This window comes from Oryctolagus cuniculus, chromosome 11 (genome assembly GCF_964237555.1).
Source record: "Oryctolagus cuniculus chromosome 11, mOryCun1.1, whole genome shotgun sequence".
Taxonomy (NCBI): Eukaryota; Metazoa; Chordata; class Mammalia; order Lagomorpha; family Leporidae; genus Oryctolagus; species Oryctolagus cuniculus.
In genome coordinates, this window is record NC_091442.1 from 20,308,644 (window position 1) to 20,330,255 (window position 21,612).

A 21,612-nucleotide genomic window follows, 5' to 3' on the forward strand; every position below is an offset into this window, starting at 1 on the left:
GTCCACACCGCTCCTCCGGGACCCCGGGAGCGTCTCTAGTCGAAACTTCTGCCAACCGGTGTGTAAAAGGCAGCTTTCCACGCCCGCTTTTAAAGGTTGCGGAAGGGAAAACGAGTGGGCCGTCCTAAAGCCGTGCGGGACATCACCTGCTCTCCAGACAACCGTCGCCTGTCTTTCCGAGTCTCGGATGCCGGGATCGGAGGTAGGGATCCGGGACGCGGGCAAAGCCTTCCTGCGCCGGCTCTCTCCCGAGGACGCACAAATCGCAAGAGGTCTAGCCGGGCGCAGAGGCCGGAGCCCTGTCTGGGCGCTGAGCTCGGACCGGTTCTCCCGCCCCGCTCGGGGCCTCGGAGTGCCCCGATGGGAGAGCAGCAGCATTAGCGGGGGTCCACTCAGAGAAGACGTCCAGAGATGGTCCTGCGGTGACTCCCCCGGGGCGTTAGGACTGATGGCGAGGGCCGACAGCGGCACGGGTAGGTGCGGTAGACACAGGACCACACGGCGCCCCGGGAAGCGGCCGCCACCGGCTCTGCACCCGCAGAAGTGCGACTGCGGCCTCGGAGGGGGCAGCCCGAGGCAGTGCTGTCTCGGGGCCGAACCTGCGCACGCGGCCCCGCAGCGCCCCCTAACGTAGTGGAGCTGAAATTCTAACTCGCCGCTCAAGTCCTGGCGCCCAGCTTCGCTACTGCTCAACGCCCCACCCATCCACTCCATCCACCCACCCATCCACCCCATCCACCCACCCACCCACCCATCCACCCCATCCATCCATCATCCATCCAGATCATCCACTGAACTACTACTTCCTGTGAAGGACTGGAATAAGCACTAGAGATGTAGTCCAAAAGACAGACATGATCCATAATTTTTTAAAAAAAGATTTATTTATTTATTTATTTATTTGGAAGGCAGAGGTAGAGAGAGAACTTCCATCTGCTGGTTCATTCCCCAATTGGCCGCAACGGCTGGAGCTGGGCTGATCCAAAGCCAGGAGCCAGGAGCCAGGAGCCAGGAGCCTCTTCTGGGTCTCCCACACAGGTGCAGGGGCCCAAGGACTTGGTCATCCTCTGCTGCTTTCCCAGGCCATCAGCAGGGAGTTGGATCAAAATGGAGCAGCTGGATCTTGAATCGGGGCCCATTTGGGATGCTGGCACTGCAGGCAGCAGCATTACCTGCTATGCCACAGTACCAGCCTCTCCCTGATTTTTAAAAAAATATTTATTTATGTATTTTTGAAAGTCAGAGTTACAGAGACAGGGAGAGATACAGAGATCTTCCACCTGCTGATTCACTCCTCAGATGGCCACAACGGCCAGACTGGGCCAGGCCAAAGCCAGGTTCCAGGAGCTTCATCTGGGACTTGCACATGGGTGCAGGGGCCCAAGAACTTGGACCATCTTTCACTGCTTTCCCAGGCACATTAGCAGGGAGCCAGATCGAAAGTGGAGCAGCCAAAACTCCCACCAGCACCTGTTATTATACCACAACTCCCAGCTTCCGATACCTGATTTTAAATTGGTTACATTCCAATCAGAATAATAAACAAGTAATTCAGCAAATGCAGCAATTGAAATCAGGGATTGATGTTTGGCACTGCAGTTAAGAGGCACTTGGGACACCCACATCCCCTATCAGAGCACCTGGGTTCAGTGTTCAGCCCTGGCTCTGCTTCCACTTCCAGCTTCCAGCTATGTGCACCCTGGGAGGCAGCAGGTGATGGCCAAGTGGTTGGGTCCCTGCCACTCCCATGTGGGAGATGTAGCTTCAGTTCCCTGCTCCGGGCTTCTGCCCCTTGGCCATTGTGGACATCCGGGGAGTGAAGCAGTTGATGGGGGCTCTCTCTCACTACCTGTCTCTCTCACCCTGTCACGCTCTCTCTCAAGTAAATTTAAAAGGATTGTTGAAAGGATTCCTACACAGTCTCTGGCCATGTGAGAGCAGAGAAGATGGCCATCCACCCTGACAGGGAAACTGGGTTCTCACAAGACATCATACCTGTTCGTGCCTTGATCTTGGATTTCTCCACCTCCAGAAATGTGAGAAACAAATTTCTACTGTTTAAAAGTTACTCAATTTGTCACATTTTGTGATAAGAGCCAAAATCGATGAGAATATCAATCCTATAAGATAAATGCTATCATTATCCCATTTGCTGATGAGGAACTTTTTAATGGTTTATTTATTTGGAAGGCAGATCTACAGAGAGAAAGAGAGAGGGAAAGAGACACACAGGGAGAAAGTTCTTCCATCCACTAGTTCACTCCCCAGAAAGCTACAACCAGGAGTCCAGAACTCCATCCAGGACACTCCCATGTGGGTGCAGGGACCCCATGATGCAGGTGCAACACCCTGCAAGCTCCCTGATACCTGCACCCCCTTTTTTCCAGCAGCACTCACCACCACCAACCTTCACCCCTTCACTGGCTAGGGCCCTACTTAGGGAAGCTCACCCTGGAAAGGGCCAGGATTCAGACAAGAATCCTAAGCAGTGGAGACCATGAGGAGCAGCCTGTGTATGCTCAGCACCTCCCATTCAACCCTTGAGACAAAGGACTTCAGAGGCAGGTGACCCCTCCCAGACACACAGGAAGAGCAGAAGCACCAATCTTTTGGCTCAGAAAGTAACTTTGAGAGCTGAGAGCTGGAGCATGAAGATCATGGCATTGAAAAGGTCTTGGAGTTAGGGCTGCCTTCTCACAAAGCCCCTGTGGCTGGTAAACTTTTCTCTCCCCCAATTATCTTCTGCTTTACTTAATGAGGCCTGGAGGGAACAGTCCCTCCAACGTGTTAGCTCCAGAAATAGTCTCAAAGGCCTTTATTGGAAGGACCTCTAAGGATTAGAAGATGTAACATAGGAGTTGCTCTGCTGCACCACAAGTGGCTTACTGGGAAAATGCCTTCTTTCTTTTAAGTTGAGTATTTTCTATGGCATCAGCTTGGCCAGTCATCCCCAGCATCTCTGCTTATGATGTGAATAGCACTTCCGGGAGTTGTGCAGTACGCCACCTGCACAATCGTTTGTGGCGGTCCATGCGGCAGCTCAGTAAGACCGAGAGGCCCCCAAGGGCTAAACTGGCCAAAGCTTCCATCAGGCCTCAGTCCCAGCCTGCAGGCACCTCGGCCTATTGCTGCCGAAACACGCAGTAACAGAGGAGCAGTAAGAAGATGAGGAGGAAGACGGACGAAAACAACAAAACAGTCAGCATGGTGATCAGTCGTGGGGTGGGGATGGGACCCGGAGCTCCCGCAGGCCTCACGTGGTAGGTTGCTGACTTCCTGCCTAGACCCGGGCACCACCCCCTTGGAATAATCTGTGCAGCCAGCCACAACTCCATCCCTGAAGGGCCACAGGGCTCTCTCAGCCACTGTGACGTCACAAGCTCCCAGATGATGGAACTTTGACCTCCCAGCCACAGCCCAGCCCGGTGTTAATGCAAACAGTATGTTGAATGTCAGACCCAAGACATTTCATCAGACATTTCTCCCATCTCTTTACCCTTCAGATTTGCTGTGTGTTTCTTTCCCTTCCGTCAGAAAAACATCAGGCAGGCCTCATAATTTTTCTGATTGTTTTCAGCTAATAAAAAGTCTTTCAATCACCAGCAATGGAAAACATGGTTTCCATTCAACTGTTTGAAATGCCCAGTCTCATGCATTAACCACAATTTCTGTGATCATTTGTGGATGAGACTTCTCTCTTCTCCCCCAGTTGGGGCCAAGCACAGGGGGGCTGCCATCTGTTGGGGGGAGGACATAGGTCTTCTTTCTCTTCCAAATGTGTTTCTCTACCAGAGCTTTCTGTCCACTCACTCAGTCCCAAAACCTCCAGGATCAAAAGAGATGGCACAGTGGCCAGTGTAATGACACAGCAGATAAAGCCACTGCCTGTGATACCAGCATCCCATATGAGCACCAGTTCGAGTCCCAGCTGCTCCACTTCCAATCCAGCTTCCTGCTGATGCACCTGGGAAAGCAATGAAAGATGGCCCAAGTCCTTGGGCCCCTGCACTCACATCAGAGACCTGGAAGAAACTCCTGGCTCCTGGCTTTGGGTTGGCCCAGCCCCCACCCACTGGGGCCATTTGGACGGGAGATCTCTCTTTCTGTTTCTGTCTCTCTCCCTCTCTGTAACTCTGCCTTTTAAATAAATAAAATAAATCTTTAAAAAAAAGGATGGCATCAAGAGAAATTTGGAGGGGATAATTCTCTCTTATTAGAACTCTTGAAAGAAGTCAATGCTTTAAATATTTTTTTTATTTATTTGAAAAGCAGAATTACAGAAAGAGAGGGAGGGATGCAGAGAGAGAGATCATCTATTTGGTTTATGCCCCAAATGGCCACAATGGGCTGGGCTGGACCAAGCTGAAGCCAGCAGACAGGAACTCCATCCTGGTCTCCCGCATGGGTAGCAGAGGCCCAAGCACTTGGGCCATCTTCCACTACCCTCCCAGGTGCATTAGCAGGAAGCTGGATTGGAAGTGGAGCAGCTGGGACTCAAACCAGTGCTCCGATATAGGACACTGGTGTGGCAAGCAGTGGGCTCAACCTACTGCATCATGGTGCTGGCCCCAAAGTCCATGCCTGGGATCTTGCATGCGTTCTCCAAGATTCTCATCCTGAGACTTTTTTTTTAGTGTTAAAATTTTTATTTTATTTCAGAGACAGAGACAAAAATAGAGAAAGTGCTCCAATCAGTGGTTCACTCCTCAGATGCCCAGGGCTAGGCCAGGCTGAAGCCAGAAGCCAGAAACTCAATCTGCATCTCCCAGGTGGGTGGCAGGGAACAACTACTTGAGCCATCACCCGCTGCTCCCCATGGTGCACATGAACAGGAAGCTGGAATTGGGAGTGGAACTCCAACCCAGATCCTCAAAAATGGGCTATGGCTGTTCCAGCTGCTGGCTGACCTACGATGCCAGACACCTACCTCCTGATGTTTTTTGCCCCCTACTGATGTGCACAGTACTGCTCTAGGGATCTACTTACCCTACCATGTCCCTCCTGGGCAGGACCTCCTGGGTGTGGATTCTCCACCTTCTTCTTTTTAAAACATTATTTCTTACTTATTTATTTGAAAGGCAGAGTCACAGAGAGGGACAGAGAGAAAGAGAGGGGAGTTGGGGTGGGGGGGGATGGAGGGGGAGAGATCTTCCATCCATTGGTTCACTTCCCAAATGGCCACAACAGCTAGGTCTGGCCAGGAACTCCATCCAGGTCTCCCATGTGGGTAGCAGGGGCTCAAGCACTTGGCCATCCCCCAGTGCTTTCCTAGGTGCATTAGCAGGGAGCTGGATCAGAGGCAGAGCAGCCAGGACTTGAACCAGCACTCACATGGGATACTGGCAGGGCAGACAGTGCCGTAAACAGCTGCGCTGCAAGACGGGCCCTAGGTTCTTCACCTTTTGAGTCTTTGACTCAGGAATGGGTCTGATTCCAGGCATCCGTACTCGCCAGCCCCAGGGACAAATATCAAGTCCCCGAATGACCTTCTGAAGCTCCTCCAGCTGAGTGGATGTGAGATGCAGCCATTCACTCCCCAAAACCCACAGTGGTTAGGGCTGGTGGAAGCCAGGAGCGGAGAACTCAATCTCAGTCTAGGTTTGCCACGCAGGTGACAGGCACCCAACGACTCGAGTCATCACCTGCTATCCTCTTGATCTACATTGGTAGGAAGACAGATTCAGGAACCAGAGCCAGGAATATTACCAGGTACTATGACACAGAGGGTGTCTTACCCTCTAAGCCAAACGCTGGCCCCTAAACTCATACTTTTAGTTCCATTTCTCATGAAATTTTCAAAGTCCCCTCATACTCTGTGAACAAAATTAAGCAAATTCATCCCCAGCTCCTCTCTCTGTGCTCATCTTCTGACTCCCATTCCAGGCTATAGCCCAGATACCTCAATTTGGCCATGTCCAGAGAAATATCTGCGTAAAATTCATTCATTCACTCAGCTGTGCTAACCATTGAGCTTTTGAACATGGTAGTGGAGACAGGACAGGAGACAGGACAGGAAAAAGTCCCAAACAAACACACTCCACGTGCTCATCCCAGTGACAGCTTCTACCGTAGTAGACTGACCGACAAAATTCCGAACTGTGTTTGGAACTGAGCCCTAGTAGCCCCGCGGATTCAGAAATTAAGTTCCTCCACGCAAGGGGGCGCTCCAGGCTCTCCGCTCCACGTTGCGCTCCGCTGAGGCGCCGCTCTAGGCCTCAGCCCGCGCTCTCAGCTGTACTTCCGCCCGCGCTGAGCAAGTGGAGCGCTTCCTGGGCGCGTGGCTTTGTTCCCTTGCAGTGCCTCGCCATCTCCCGGAATCCGCAGACATCTGGCACAGTCCTTCGCTGTGCTCCCGGTCTCCGCCGTGCCTGGGGTCAGGCCGCTGAGGTGAGTGTAACAGGGTGACTCAAACTTAAAATTTCCCACAGGATATCACATACCCGGGTGCGGTTATAGGTTAACTCACTTGTTTGCTTCAGGGCGGGAGCTGTGCCTTGGGGATAGACATCGGTCTGCTCAGCCGGCGGTAACCGCCGTATTTCTGGCTTGTGTACTCTTGCTTGCTTGCTTGATAGCGGCCAAGGCCACCAGGATGTGGTTTCTGCCTTCAGACACTGCCCGCAAGTGCAACTGGGGTTGTCTTCTCCGGACTTGTCTGCGAGACAGGCAGCCGCCAGCTGGCTAACAAAGACTCCTAATTTGATCTGAAAGGTCTCCTGTGCGCCCCACAGCAGTGAGCACCGCGGGGGCCTTGGCCGCGAGTGGGGCGGAGGGCCTGCCCGAGCAGTGCTGTGGCCCAAGTGCCCGACTTGGGCCTCCCGCGATCGCTGGACAGAGACGCTGGGGCGAGCGGGGCCCTCGGCCGACCAGGCAGGGAGGTAGATAGCTTTGACATCTGCACGCAGCGCTGAGGCGCGGGGCAGAGACTCGGGCTGTGTAGACACGTCTTCCTGTCCCAGGGAGGGTGCCGCCTTTAGAGTTGCCAGGGCCGGTCCGATCCAGCCATAGAGACTGTAGGGCCGCCACAAAACAACAAACACCGGAGTAAGGGAGAGGGTTTATTGGGGGAAACCCAACAGACTGGAGGGAAGGGGCGAAGAGGGAAAAGAGGAGGGGAGCATAAGAGAGACAGAGATCAGGAGAAGGAGAGAGCCACGTGTCCAGGAACAGGCCCTTTTAAAGCTTAGCCACGTGTCCAGGAACAGGCCCTTTTAAAGCTTAGCCAGGGACGAGCAGGGAAGTAGCAGTGAGGAATTGAGCTTAAAATTACAGGTCTTAACCTCCTCCCTCCGAAGTTAAAACTGTGAGCTCCAGGTGCAGCTATAAAGATAAGGACCCAAAACTATGTGACCTTTGCCTCACCCGACCGTGTAAAAAACCCTTGTCCTTTTGTTCCCAGAAAAGCCACAAATCTTCCCGTAACTGGGTGACCTTTGAGTAACCCCCTACCCCCTCCTTCCTGTACTCGTTATTTGTCTTGTTGTATAAAAACCCTGCTCCTGCGTGTTCAGAGAGCCCCAGCATGCTGGATCAAATAAACCCTTTGCTGATTGCATGAGTGTCTCTTGGAGGCCTTCCTTAGATGGCCGATGTTTCTCGACCCTAACAGAATCCCATTAGGATGGGGGCGGGCTGACACCAGTGGTTGGGCCACGTGGTCACCTGGCTTCCAGCCATGGTGGGGGGGGCTAGAGCCTAGGATGGGGTTTGGGACTGCGCCATTTCACTAACAGGGACTAAGATAGGCGCCTCCAGGCTTTCCTGGGAAAGCCCATTCCTATCCCCTGCCTGTTCTAGAGATCCCGCCCCGTCGGGGGAGTACCAGATCTCTCAAGGTTCAGCAATAAAAGCATCCTCCGTGGCCCATCGGGCAGCTGCTCCCTGGGCTCTCCTCAGTGTGCTTCCAGTTTGCTCCAGTGGCTCCCGAGCCCCCTGCTTGACCCTGGCCTCTGCTCCCTGGCTTGGCTTTTCTTCTCTTTTCTTCTTCTCTGTTTCTGTCAGTCTCTCCCTCCCTCCCTTCTCCCTTTCCTTTCCTTGAGGGAGACACAGAAAGATCGTCCACCCATTGGTTCACTCCTGTTAGGAAAAGAGGCGCAGAACAGAGAGGAGGCAGTGTATGGATTTACAGCCAGCCCAGCTGCTGGCGTGCACATTGACGGAACACATGGCAGAAGGCCTGGACCCCCCAGAGGCTGGGGCTTTTTAGGCCAGACCTTTTTATACTTTTAGGGGGGGTGGGGGTGGGGGTAGGAAGCAGCAGGCAGAGGGGAATTCCTGGAACTGGGCGGGGCCTTGGGAACCTGGAAGAGGATGCAGAGTGGGGTATGAGGCGGTAGAGTGAGACCCAATTGAAATCAAGGGCAAGGAATTACATTCCAATGTTTATCTTTTGGGCAGTGAGCAAGAATGGCCGAGGCTTATGTCTTTGTTCCATCACTCCCTAAATGGCAGCAGTGGCTGCAGCTAGGCCAAACAGGAGCTTCTCCCAGGTCTCCCACGTGAATGCAGAGGCTGTCCTCTGCTGTTTTCCCAGGTGCATTAGTGGTGGAGCATCCAGGTCTCAAACTGGCACCTAGATGGGATGCTGACGTGCCATGCAGCAGCTTTACCCACTATGCCACAGCACTGGCCCCTGCTCCCTGCATTTGCAGCCCCCAAAACTCAGTTGTCTACAAAGTGTCAGGTGCTGTGTCCAGTCTATAGGACTGTCATTGGTTTTCCTTTCCGTAGTCTTTAGGAAAAGCAAATGTGACAATCTCCACTGTGCAAGCTGGTTGCCTAGAGACTCAGAAGGCCTGGGTTGGGTCTGGACTCCTGTTGCTTGCTTTCACTGAAGCCCCTTCCCCATACTTCTCTTTGCCTAGGTGCTACAGCCCTCCTGGGCGCAGATGCAGATTCTCTCTCGGATGGCTTTGCTGGTTCTGCACCAGGCAGGGCCCCCTTCGCCCCTGCAGAGTCCCCATGCGCACTCCCTGATGGGCTCTGGCCGTCCAGGGCTGAGGATGACCCAGGTACGTGCTGCTGCTCATGAGCACCTCCAAGACAGCCAGGGATTGGGAGGGGTCTTGTGAAGTCTGAGGCCTGGAGGAGCAGGTGGGGGGCTGGGATTGGGGCCCACAAGGAGCTGAGGTCAGGTCCTGGCTGGGTTCTCCGGTTCTCTTGAGCTTCGCCATTTCTGTAGAGTGGGGAGCCTGCAGTATGAGGGCAGGACCTGGATGGGGTTCCTTGTTTTTGATCCCAGGGTGCTAGTTGCATGGATATACCCAGTGTTTGTGAGATGAATGACTGATCCAAGCGTGTTTATCAGAATTTTATTAACAGAGGCCAGTGGACCCCATGCGCACAGATGACAAATGGAATGTAAGGTTTTGTTTTTTTAATTTTTTTTTTAAATAATTACTTCTTTATTTGAAAGAGACAGGTGGACAGAGGTCTATCTGCCAGTTCACTCCCCATATTCCTGCAATGGCCAGGACTGGACCAAGCTGAAGCCAGGAGCTGGGCACCCAATCCAGTTCTCCCACGTGGGTGGCAGGACCCCAACTACTAGAGCCGTCACCTGCTGCCTGCCAGGATGCACCTTCAGGGGAAGCTGGACCAGAACCGGGTACTCTGATGTGGTACGTGGGCATCCCAGGTGGAGTGGATGGGACGTGGATGGGAAGTGAGGCCTGTATAGCACTCAGGGCCCTGGGCTTGTGCTTGGACACTCAGCTGAGCCTGGCCTCTGTTCTTTGGTCCTTTTCTGCCCTGTATTCGAAAGTGATCGTGGGCTGCCCGTGCCCTGGTCATTGATAGTGCAGGGAGAGCAGCTGCTGAAAGCACTTCCCCGTGTTTGGAGGGTCCGCGCCGTCCCTGCCGAACCCTGGAGCGTTCGCACACCTCTGCCCTCTCGGCACCTTCTGGATACCTCCTGGCAGCTGGCGGCTGGCCTGTGAGTGCGCCCTGTGCGCGGCTCCCTGCTGGGCCTGTGTGAGGAGGGTGTTTCTGGGTCCCTGTTTCAGGGAATGTGTGAGTTGGTAGCAGAGCCCCAGCTGGGGCCTTGTGTTTTGGTTCCCTTCTGGGTACTGGTCATTCACTTTGGCAATTGTTGGGTTTGTTTTTCTCTACAGCACCTTGAAGGTGGTGTCTAGCTTACTTCTGGCAGACGGCAGTGTGCAGCACTTAAAGCAGGAGTGAAAGCAGAAGCTAGAAAGAACAGAGGCGCAGCTGTAAGGTCAGTGGGTACGTGGAGGGGGGTGCAGTCCTGGGCTGCCTTCCCAGGTGCCATAGCAGGGAGCTGGACCAGAAGTGGAGCGGCCAGGACTTGAACTTGTGGAACTTGTGTTCCAATGTGGCATGCCAGCCTGCCAGCTCACAGGTGCTGTCTTTTTGCTGGTGAACCTGGTGGACAACTGCAGAAAGAGCGAGCACCCGTGAGCTGGCACTGTGGTGCAGTGGGCTAAGCCACCACTACGGCAACAGCTTGGCCTGAATCCCAGCTGCTCCACTTGCAGTACAGCTCCCTGCTATAAACCTGGCTTGCCTTCCCCTTCTAACGGGGAGTGGTGCATGAGCTCTGCGTGGTTCACAGGCTGCTTCTGTGGCCCTCCTTGGCTCCCCCTTTGGCTTTTTCTACCCCTGTATTCGAAAGTGATCGTGGGCTGCCCGTGCCCTGGTCATTGATAGTGCAGGGAGAGCAGCTGCTGAAAGCGCTTCCCCGTGTTTGGAGGGTCCGTGCTGTCCCTGCCGAACCCTGGAGCTGTCGCACACTTCTGGCTTTGTGACCCTGGTGCTCCGTTCTGCCCGGCTTGTTGAGTATTGAGTGCTGCTTCTGCCCGGGTGGCTGCGAGGCCTGCCTCAGGGTCCCTGTCACTACCCTTGACTGGGAGCCACCTTGGGGATCCTCCTCCCAGGGCTTCCTGCTGGAAGCTGTCTGCTTCCCTGTCACTCTCTTCTCCACGTTCTCAGCCTGGTCTCACCTGGTGGGAGTGGCTGCTCGGCGTGGCCCTGTGCTGGGAGCTGTCTGAGGGCAGCACCTCTGCCTTGCTTCACAGCATCCCTTGTGCCTGACCTGTAGCACCTGGGCCAAAAGAAAATGAGCAGACGTCTCACTGGGAGGCGGTAGGGCTTGTCGCTTAGAGCAAGCCAGCCATCAGGCCTGAGGCATTTGCTTCCTTTCCCTCTCCGATTTCTCTGGGGGACCAGGCTTATTGTAGTTGACTTTTAGCTGTGGCCATGAGAGAGACTCGCTCCTCTGGCTAGGGGTAGTTCTCAGGCCTAGGTTAAGGGGGCCGGAACTAGTGTAATCACTGGGGCGGGCAAAGTACAGCACAGTAGGATTGGGTATGTGGATGTCGCCCTTCCACACTAGATGGTGGGAGTGGGACCCGCCACCACCCAGTGCCCACCCAGGCCACACTGGTTGCACCCACACACGGCTCTCCCCAGACTTCCTGGCCTCAGCAGTCATTTCTGAGTATATATTGTTGGAGGTTGACAGCGTGATGTTACATGGGATACATATGGATAGTAAAATGGCTGCTAGAGTGGAGTGGAGTAACATCCTCTCACATGTTTCTCTTGTGTGTGGGAGACACGAGCAGCTCAAACAGATGTCTGTAACAAAATCCCGAGTCTGGTTTTCCCAGAGCGCCCTTATTGTATGTTAGCCCTGTCAGCCACTTCCTGTCCTTGGATTTCCTCTCCCCACTTCCTTTTCTCTTTATCCCCATAGTAACCACTGCTTTATTCTTGCTGATGCTGAAAATTCAAAAAAAAATCCATGTAATTCCACATACAAGTGAGATCTGCAAAATTGTTCTTTGTGAGTCTGACTTCACTCAACATAGTGTCTTCTGGTGCATTCACATTGTGGGAAATGGCAGGAACTCCTTTTTAAAGGCTGAATAATATTCCTGTGTGTGTCTGTGTGCACTGAGTGTCGGCAAACACTTGTGCCGTTCCAGTATCTTGGCTGTTGGGCCTTGTGCCGCGGTGACTGGGGTGCAGGTGGCTCTCCGGGGTGGTGATTTCTTTCACCTTGGGTTATTTGCCCAGGAAAGGGGTGGGTCTTGGCAGGCTTTTACGAGAAATGTGAGTAGTGAGGCTGGCGCAGCTGGCACGTGGGAGGACATGGGTGTTACCTGTCACGGAGGGTCTGGGCCCTTTCTTCGAGGTAGCGCTTTCTTGTTGCTGAGACAGTAGAGCCACTAAATGCCGTGAGTAATGGCCAGCATTTGGGTCTGCGCTGCCAGCCACTGCCAAGTGTTCTGTGTGTCGGTTGCAGGTGGTCTGTTGTGCGGAGCCCTCGGGGCACGCGTCTGCCTCACTGCAGCAGGAGCTGGACCAGAGGCCCTGAGGTAAGAGTCCTGGGTGGTTCTCTGGATGTTTTCTCGTGCGTCTCATGAAGTCCTGTGCGTGTTCTGGGACAACGACGAGCAGGGAAGCGAGGGGGAAGTGGCAGCCCCGGAGGTCTCTGGGCCGGTCCCTCACCTGCCTTCAGCAGCTGCTGCTGAGCAGGGACTTGCAGTAATTTGTTGTGCAGAGAGCTCCGTGTGGCAGTTCCTGGGCCCTGGCACGCCAGTGTTGTGCTGGGACAGGAAGTGTGGATTCAGGCACCAGGAACTCTGCGTCCACCTTTGGGTCTTTCTGGCTCTGTGACCTCCTCTTGGCCTTCGTACCCTGACACTGCTAATTTCTTGTGTCTGCTGGAAGTGTCTTGACTCCTCCAGGACACGGTGGCAGCTGCTAGGGCTGTGTTCAGCTGGGCTGCTCTCGCTGATTCAGGCTGTTGCCCAGGTCTCCGGCTCCAGCCTCCTTTCCTGGCGAGCTAGCTGTCTGTCCTTTTCTGCTCCTGCATCCGAAAGTGATCATGGGCTGCCTGTGCCTTGACCATTGGTAGTGCAGGGAAAGGAATGTGAAAGACACTTCCCCGTGTTTGGGGGGGCTACGCCATCCCCTCCAAACCCTGGAGCTTCCCACACGGCAGCCGTTCTGCCAGGCCTTTGCGGGCCCCGTGTGATGGGATGACCGGACCAGCTCCCCGGTTTGTGGGGGCTTCATTTTGTCTTCAAGTGAAGGAGCCTCGTGCCAGAGCTGGGCTGTGCATTTTCAGTTGCACTCCACACTGGAATAAATGCAAGTAGCACTGAAGGCTGGGAGATCCAGAAAATAATGTTCAAGAGAGCATTTCAGGGGCCAGTGCTGTAGTTCAGTGGGTTAAAGCCACAGCCTGCAGCACCAGCATCCCATATGAGTGCCGATTCAAGTTCCTGCCGCTCCACTTCCAGTCCAGCTCTATGCTAATGCACCTGGGAAAGCAGTGGGAGATGGTCCAAATGCTTGGACCCCTGCACCCATGTGGGAGACCCAGAAGAAGCTCCGGGCTCCTGGTTTTGGCCTGGTTCAGCCCCGGCCATTGCGGCCATTTGGGGAGTGAACCAGCTGATGGAAGATAGATCCTTTCTCTTTCTCTCTGTCTGTGCTCCTCTCTCCAACCCTGCCTTTTTATTGCATGTTACGGTGGAGTGGGGAGGTTATTCCCAGGCTTTGCACACATGAGGCTGCTGCCTGGGCCAAGCCTGCAAACGCCATTAACCTCTGCAGTCAGTCACGTGTGCCCTGTGCCCTGGAGATGCACAGCCGAGGGATTGCTTCTCTGCACCTTCCTGCATCACTCGTGGAATCTCCTCTGTCCTCAGCCTCCTTCCTTTGACTCATGCCTGATCTGAGTTTCTTCAGAGTGCTTGCTGTCAGGGCCAGCTGCATCCATATCACCACAAATTATGATTTCCAGCTCTAAGTAAAGTGCTCTTTTACAGCGTCCGGGTTTGAAATGGAATGACGAGGGCACAGCTGAGGATTGTAGGTCAAGGGCTTTGCTTTGTGAGAGGAGCCTGGTAACCAATGTGAAGACAGCCCGTGACGGAAATGCTTGTTTGTGTGTTGTCTTTGCTTCTTTACTCTTTTCCTGAGTGCACAAGCATGCATTACTTTTCTAATGTTGAATACTTGGGGAAACAAAAACCAGATGTAGCCAGCTGTCAGGGCAGAGGAGTTCTGTCAACTCTGAACCTTGAAAAATATATCTTTAGTCTGCCAGCAACTGGAGTGCTCTTGGGTTTGTGTATCGGCTCCGAGCTTGGGCCCAGTTGGTTGGGATCCTCCCAGTAATGTCAGCGGGGGAGGATTGGTGCCGGCAGAGAAAGATCTGTGTGCTTCCTCGCCCTCCTAGGTCTCAGCCTTCGAGCCGGATGGCCGAGGAGTCGGTGACTCCCTGGGTAGCCCATGGTGAGTGAGTGCTAAGGACTAGAGCCCAGAGCCAGAGCTAAGCTGGTTCACATTTATGCAGGCAGAAACACCAAGTCATTGGTCCTTTGTCCTTTTATTTTAGGTCACTCGGTGGTGTTTATGGACAGCAGAGGGACAGAATGGATTCGAGGTCACCACGTGAAGTATCACCAGCATTGCTTCCTGGGCTGGCTCAGAGCACCTGGAACAGCTCTGCACAAGAATCCCGTCCAGACCTGGGAGACTTGGCTGGCTCTGGCTTTGACCTTAATAGCCAAGTTTTTCTCTTGGAATCCCATCAATAAACCTTATGGACTAACTTTGCCTGCCTTTTGTTTTTTAGATTTATTTATTTGAAAGGTAGAGTTACAGAGGGAGAGGGAGCGATAGAGAGCTTCCATCTACTGTTGCACTCCCCATATGACCACAACAGCTAGGACTATGTCAGGCCAAAGCCAGAAACCAGGAGCTTCATCTGGGGGTCCCATGTGGCTGCAAGGGCCCAGGGACTTGGGTTATCTGCTGCTTTGCCAGGCTCATTAGCAGGGAGTCAGATTGAAAATGGAGCAGCTGTGCTCAAACTTAAGTCAGTAGCAACCCATGGAGCAGCAGGGCTGGGCATGGAGGAAGGATCTTTTTTAAAGATTTATTTATTTATTTTTTTGGACAGGCAGAGTTAGAGAGACAGAGAGAAAGGTCTTCCTTTTGTTGGTTCACCCCCCAAATGGCCGCCAAGGCCAGCACCTGCGCCGATCTGAAGCCAGGAGCCAGGTGCTTCCTCCTGGTCTTCCATGCGGGTGCAGGGCCCAAGTACTTGGGCCATCCTCCACTGCCTTCCCGGGCCACAGCAGAGAGCTGGACTGGAAGAGGAGCAACCGGGACAGAACCAGCGCCCCAACTGGGACTAGAACTCAGAGTGCAGGTGGAAGATTAGCCTAGTGGGCCACAGTACCGGCCTGATTTATTTATTTTAAAGACAAAGTTACAGAGAGAGGTCTTCCATCCACTGGTTCACCCCTGAGATGGCCACAACAGGCAGAGCTGCGCCAATCCAAAGCCAGGGGCTTCCTCTGGGTCTCCCAGATGGGTGCAGGGGCCAAGGACCTGGGCCACCCTCTACTGCTTTCCCAGGCCATACCAGAGAGCTGGATTGGAAGTGGAGCAGCCGGGACTCAACCGGTGCCCACATGGCATGCCGGCACTCAGGCCAGGGCTTTAACCCGCTGCACCACAGCACCAGCCTCAACAATGATTTTGTGTTCATTCCTCAAGCCTTTCCTGTTGTTTTTTTTGTTTTTTTTGTTTTTTTTTTTTTTTTTTTTTTTTTTTTTTTTTTTACAGGCAGAGTGGACAGTGAGAGAGAGAAAGGTTTTCCTTTGCCGTTGGTTCACCCTCCAATGGCCGCCATGGCCGGAGTGCTGCGGCCGGTGCACTGTGCTGATCCGAAGGCAGGAGCCAGGTGCTTCTCCTGGTCTCCCATGGGGTGCAGGGCCCAAGTACTTGGGCCATCCTCCACTGCACTCCCGGACCACAGCAGAGAGCTGGCCTGGAAGAGGGGCAACCGGGACAGAATCCAGCGCCCCGACCGGGACTAGAACCCCGTGTCCTGGCGCCGCAAGGCGGAGGATTAGCTTAGTGAGCCACGGCACCGGCAAAGCCTTTCCTATTCTGCGTGCACTCAGGCTTGGCAGGGGAAATGGGCTGTTGATTGAGGTGTACAGTTAGGTACTGGCAGTTGACTCATGTTTACGACCTTTGAAGGTTGCCAGCTTTGCAGAAGAGTCACGCCAGGGTTGGGATGATGGCTGGTGTCAGTGTGGGCTGTGGAGGGAGGCAGGGCTGATGTCACTAGAGCAGGCTGAGTACCCTGGAGTTCAAGAACCTGGCTCATCAGGAATTCCCTGCTTTGTGATCAACTGTCCGGTTTGCCTAGGCCTGAAAGGGTTTTTCCAGGAAGTGAAACTAACATTGCTAAATTTAGGAGAGTTCTGGAAAAGCTGGGTCAGGTTGGTCAGACTATCTTGGGGTAAACTATGTGGTGTCAGCTGAGGTGTCCTCAGGGCCAGGCTCTGCAGATGGGGTAGTCAGTGGCTACAGTCAAGAGATGGTGACCTGCACAGAGGAAGTAAGTCCCAAAGGCTGTGCTGGAGTTAACTGCCTCATCTCTGCATTTGAACTTGGAATTACCTTGGCTGGGCGTGTTGCAGAATTCAAGCTGACCTGCCTTAGTGAGGCCCACACTTTTTTTTTTTAACTTTTAAAATCTGTTTATTTGAAAGAGCATCAGAGAGAGCTGTCATTGCTAACTCACTCCCCAAGTGCCATAACAGCCAGGACTGTGCCAAGCCAAGGCCGGGAGCCAGGAACTCCATCAGGTTTCTCACAGGTGGCAGAGACCCAAGCACTTGGGCCATTATCGGCTACCTTCCCAGGCACATCAGCGCAGAGCTGGATCGGAAGCAGAGCAGTTAGGGCTGAAACTGGCACTCCGGTAAGGGAGTCCTACGCTTTTCAAAAGCCTTTTTTTTTTTTTTTAATTTTTATTTATTTGTAAATCAGAGTTACAGAGAGAGAGGGGTCTTCCATCCGCTGGTTCACTCCCCAGATGGCTGCAATGGCTGGAGCTGCGCTGATCTGAAGCCAGGAGCCAAGAGCTTCTTCCCGGTCTACCACATGGGTGCAGGGGCACAAGGACTTGGGCCATCTTCTGCTCTCCCATGTCATAGCAAAGAGCTGGATGGGAAGTGGAACAGCCGGAACATGAAGCGGTGCCCATATGGGATGCTGGCGCTTCAGGCCAGGGCGTTAACTTGCTGCGCCACAGCGCCGGCCCCTCAAAGACATTTTAAAAATTATATGTGGAAGGCAAAGACCAAGAAAGTATTCCCATCCACTAGTTTACTCCAAAATGCCTGCAGTGTCCCAGCCAAAGCAGGGAGGTGGGAACACAGTCCAGGTCTCCCTGGTAGTTGGCAGGAACCCAGTTACTTGTGCCATCAACTGCTGCCTCCCAGGGTCTGCATTGGCAGGAGTTGAGTCAGGAACCAGAGTTAAGAATTGGACCTAATGCCCGACGTAGGATGCTGGCGTCTTAACTGCTAGACCAAATGCTCGCTCTGGGGCAGGTATAACTAGTGGCTGAAGTGCCCTACCCTGCCAACAGTTCCTAACTGAAATCAAAAGTCCTTTTTCAGCCTTGCTCTTTTCTTCAAGGACCATCTTCTGAGTTCTCAGGCCATAGCTGCCTGAAAAGATGCCAAGAGAATCTGCATTGAAATCCGCTTTGAAAGCCAAGGCCGATCCGCAGTGTTTGCTGCTGGGGCAGGCAGAGTAGCAGAACGAAGCCAGAACCAAGTCTGCATGGAGATGCCAGTCACTGGCATAGCATCATCACGCGTGCTTCTCACCTCTGCTCTCTGCAGCTGGAGCCGTGTGGGGCTCCAGGGTCTGTGGAAATGAGATTACATTGACCACAGTGACCCAAGAACTGGGATTAAGGCCACGGAGGTACAACCCTTGCTGGGAACCTCATAGGCCCGGCAAAGCAGCTGATGGGAGCTTCTGTAGAACTCAGACCTGGGCAGTTAGGCACATTTGCTGCAAAAAAAGCTTATGCGGTCACTTAGGAGTGAGATGCCATGCTAGGTACAGATACAGTGGTGAATTTGATAGTTGTGCCCTCAAGGTGATCCCAGCTAAGTATATAGATAATATATAGATATATAGATTAGATAGATAGATAGATAGATAGATAGATAATATATAGATAGACTCCAAATGCTTATGGAGTGCTGGGGGGTAACAGCAAAACAGGGCGCCTCACAGAGCTTATTTCAAACTGCTGTCCATTATGGGAAGCCACAAGCCACGTCTGGCTATTTACGTAAAAATGTAAAATTTGAGTCTTGGGGCTGCTGGGTTGAATAATGCAGATGCAGAGAACGTGGAAGTCTGTGGCAATGAGGGTCTTGTTGGAATCTAAAGTCCATCTGGTGAAGTCCACCAAGGGCAAACCTGTGCTCAACAGGTTTATTGGCATCATATAGCAGCAACAGAAGGTGCTCCAGGGTACACCTTCCACCAAAGGGAGAGATGGGTCTCAGAGCATCTGTGGAAAGGAACGACTGTGTTGTCACCCTCACCACAGGGCTGTGTGCGAAGGTGTCACGTCAGGTCAGAGAAGTTAACTCAGCGCCTCTGGCTGAGCAAATTCTTCATCCGCTGGGGTTTTCCCCGCCAGCCACCACCTATATTCTCCCAGCTCTTTTTGTTTGTTTATTAAAAATTTATTTGAAAGAGTGACAGAGAGAGGTCTTCCATCCTCTGGTTCACTCCCCAGTGGCCGCAAAGGCTGGAGCTGGGTTGATCCAAAGTGAGGAGCCAGGAGCTTCTTCCTGGTCTCCCACATGAGTGTGGGGGCCCAAGCACTTGGGCCATCTCCCAGTGCTTTCCCAGGCCATTAGCAGGGAGCTGGATTGGAAGTGGAGTAGCCGAGACGAACCAGTACTCATATAGAATGCTGGTGCCTCAGGTGGTTATTACCCTCCAATATCCCTTAAAAACAGGTCTCTGGGGCTGGCATTTTGGCTCAGTGTTAAGCTGCTTCTTGTAATGCCAGCTTTCAATACTGGAGTGCACCACATGGGAGACCTGGAGGAAGCTTCTGGCTCCTGGCTTTGGATCAGTGCATCTCCAGCTGTTGCAGCCAGTTGAGGAGTGAGCCAGTGGATGGAAAACCTCTCTCTCTCTCTGCCTCTCCTTCTCTCTCTGTGTAACTCTGACTTTCAAATAAATAAATAAATCTTAAAAAGAAATAAAAAAAATACTGGAGGGCAAGTTTGAGTCCCAGCTGATCCAGCTCCCTGCTATCGTGCCTGGGAAGTCAGCAGATGATGGCTCTAGTACTTGGGTCCCTGCCACCCATGTGGGAGACCAAGATGGAGTTCCTGGCTCAGACTTGGCTGTTACAGCCATTTGGAGAGCGAACCAACTGATGGAAGATCTCTTTCTCTGTCTCTCCTTCTCTCTCTGTAACTCTGCCCTTCGAATAAATAACACAGATCTTCAAAAAAAAAAGCTGCTGGATCCATTCTAGAGGGCAGGGATGGGTGGATTCTGGCCTCTGTTAAGCTGGGCTTGTGGTTTTGACCGTAAGCTTGAGGAAAGCAGAGTCCATGTGTTTTCTCATTCACTCTCTGACCCCCTGCACCCTCCTCGGCATAATGCCCAGAGACAGAAGTCAGTGCAGGAAAAATCATCAGAAAATTGGAATCCCCGTGTCCCCCATCTAGAAGCTGGATGGTCTTCCCCATCTCCATCGATATTGTACACTCACTAAGTGGCAGAATGAGCCTTTGAGCCCAGGTCTGGCTGGCTCGTGTTCCCTGGACCGTGCCGTCAAATGACTTATACAACCAGGTTGTTCTGCATGTTTAATGCTGAGCAGGATGCTGTGGGCTGCGTGGTGCCTGACCACTGCTCACTCATTTTCCTCTATGGAAGTTGATTCTCGTGGCAGACTAGTCTCATGTCAGGCTGAGCTCAGGTACAAAGAGAACATGTGGGGACATGGGAAGGAGAAGCGAGGAGAAAGGTGCAGAAGGTGGCCCGTGGTCAGGTGTGTCTTCAGATGTCACAAGTTCTGTGGTGACCCTGTCCATGGGAGATGAGGCAGAGTGGCCGCAGCCTTGGGCCTCCGCAGGGTCAGAGGCAGGTCTGGCCATGGTATCATCCACTCCTCTGGCCACAGTGAACTCCTTCTCCATCTTCAGCCTAATCAATGTTGGCTCCTACAAGCAAGAAGTTCTAGAGAGGAGGCAAGAGGGATAGACAAGAAAGATCATTTGCTGAGCCACGTGGATGCCTCCTGTTAGGAATTTCTTGACCTGGAGAGGCAGGTTCTCCCTTGAACCAAAGCCCAGGTCAGAGCAGAAACGAAGCTGTTGGGCCTCGGAGGCACTGTCCCTAAGAGCTGCCGGCCCCAGGAACTTGTCAGCATTTCCCGAGCCCCTGATTTCTGGAAGGCATTCATAGCACTTTCTCAAATTTTACTCCTCCCAGAGAACAAGGCACACTTGGGTGCCACCTGAGTCTACTCCCTTCACCAATTAACGTATGAGGACGTCGTGCAGGGTTACCTCCAAGCACATCATGAGCCGGGAAGACATTGGCAAACTAATCCTGGATTTATATCAGGAGGTCTGTGACGACCATCTCTGCCGCGGCCCTGCCTCAGCTCCTTCCACCAAGAGGGCACAGTCCATTTCTCTCCAAGATCACCCCCTGAGGGCTGGCCAGTGACCCGCCACCGAGATTCTAGGCTTGTTCAGGTGGCGCCTCATCACTCCAGAAGGGGGCATCTAGTCTTGCCCTCTGCACACCCTCCTCCTGCTGTGAATGCGAGTGCTTCACAGATGCCCAACAAATGTATTTGAACGGAATTAGTGATGACAGAGCTATTCTACATGGAGCCAAGACTCACCCCATGCTGTAGGCGGGAGTCAGCCACTCCCCCCACCACCCAGTGTCCACCAGCCCCCATAGCAACTTCCCAACAGGCCTTAGAGCCCCTCGCTCAGACCCCACTTCTCACTGACCTTGTGAATTTGGAACTCCAGGCTGCCGAGAGCAGTGTCTCTTGGAAGAGGGAGCGAGAAGCCCTTCTCAAGTTTTGCTGGAAGGTAAACAGCAGAGAGATATGAGCTGGGCAAAGACGACGGGGAGGTTGAGCCCCTGGCGACAGCAGTCAGGGCTGTCTTGGGAAATGCAGCCTCTTTAGCGGAGCCACCTGGACAGCTCCTTGGTCCTCTGTGAGTGCATTCGAGAGTCCTGCCTCCCTTGCCACCCACCAGGCAGTGTTTCTACCCAGGGTCGCATCCCCAGGTACCACCGCCTATCTGGCCTGCTTTCTCTTCTCCATGGCAGTTCTGCTCTTCTTATCTCTGGAGAGGGTGGGAGGCCTGCTGCTTCCCAAGCAGCCACCATTGCCAACACAGCCCCCACCAAGGTCACTCGGCAGACTCATCTCTCCTGGCCCAAGGGTGCCAGCTGCATGTGTTCTGTGCGGTGCTGCCTGGAGTGGTCCTCCTCCCTTGGCCTAACTCCATGTCTGTTGAGACTCAGTTTGTCCTCATCTCCTGGAATCCCCTCCTGATCTCTAACCCATCTTTAGAGTCTCCTTTAAGCTCCCACAGCCCCCTGGGCTTCCTCCTCTTGTGGCATTTGTCACTCTGTTGTCACTGCCTGTTACATGTCTGGCTTCCCAACAAGGTGTGAACTCCACAAGGCAGGGATCATGGATTATCAGAACCCCAGGCACCTAGAAGTGAGGCTCCACTTACA

At 53.3% G+C, this 21,612-nt stretch overlaps 1 protein-coding gene, 1 long non-coding RNA gene and 3 other non-coding genes across 10 annotated transcripts in view; 4 read left to right on the forward strand and 1 right to left on the reverse strand.

Moving 5' to 3' along the window:
- Positions 1 to 68: 68 nt before the first annotated feature.
- LOC103348182 (uncharacterized) lies at positions 69 to 14,591 on the forward strand. 5 transcript variants are annotated; one of them, XR_007919639.2, is made up of 9 exons: positions 69 to 202; positions 4,660 to 6,387; positions 8,865 to 9,011; positions 9,416 to 9,620; positions 9,764 to 9,934; positions 10,113 to 10,216; positions 12,269 to 12,341; positions 14,216 to 14,271; positions 14,375 to 14,591. It is a non-coding gene; the product is annotated as an uncharacterized lncRNA (long non-coding RNA). The 5 variants fall into 5 exon arrangements; XR_011379900.1 differs by lacking the exon at positions 9,764 to 9,934 and having other exon boundaries at positions 8,865 to 9,360; positions 9,474 to 9,620; XR_007919637.2 differs by lacking the exon at positions 9,764 to 9,934.
- On the forward strand, positions 9,749 to 9,881 carry LOC127491206 (small nucleolar RNA SNORA71). The gene has a single exon (XR_007919795.1). It is a non-coding gene; the product is annotated as a small nucleolar RNA SNORA71 (small nucleolar RNA).
- On the forward strand, positions 10,619 to 10,751 carry LOC127491207 (small nucleolar RNA SNORA71). The gene has a single exon (XR_007919796.1). It is a non-coding gene; the product is annotated as a small nucleolar RNA SNORA71 (small nucleolar RNA).
- On the forward strand, positions 12,834 to 12,964 carry LOC127491209 (small nucleolar RNA SNORA71). Its single transcript, XR_007919798.1, has one exon. It is a non-coding gene; the product is annotated as a small nucleolar RNA SNORA71 (small nucleolar RNA).
- Positions 14,592 to 16,791: 2,200 nt separating the features above from the next.
- LOC108175374 (lipopolysaccharide-binding protein) overlaps positions 16,792 to 21,612 on the reverse strand; it is a 29,771-nt gene continuing 24,950 nt past the window's right edge. For both annotated transcript variants that reach the window (XM_070051848.1, XM_070051847.1), the window contains exons 14-15: positions 20,868 to 20,944; positions 16,792 to 20,076 (exon numbers count right to left, since the gene is read on the reverse strand). In XM_070051848.1, coding sequence (XP_069907949.1) covers positions 20,044 to 20,076; positions 20,868 to 20,944 — 110 coding nt within the window. In that variant the 3' untranslated portion in view covers positions 16,792 to 20,043. The remainder of the gene's footprint in view (positions 20,077 to 20,867; positions 20,945 to 21,612) is intronic.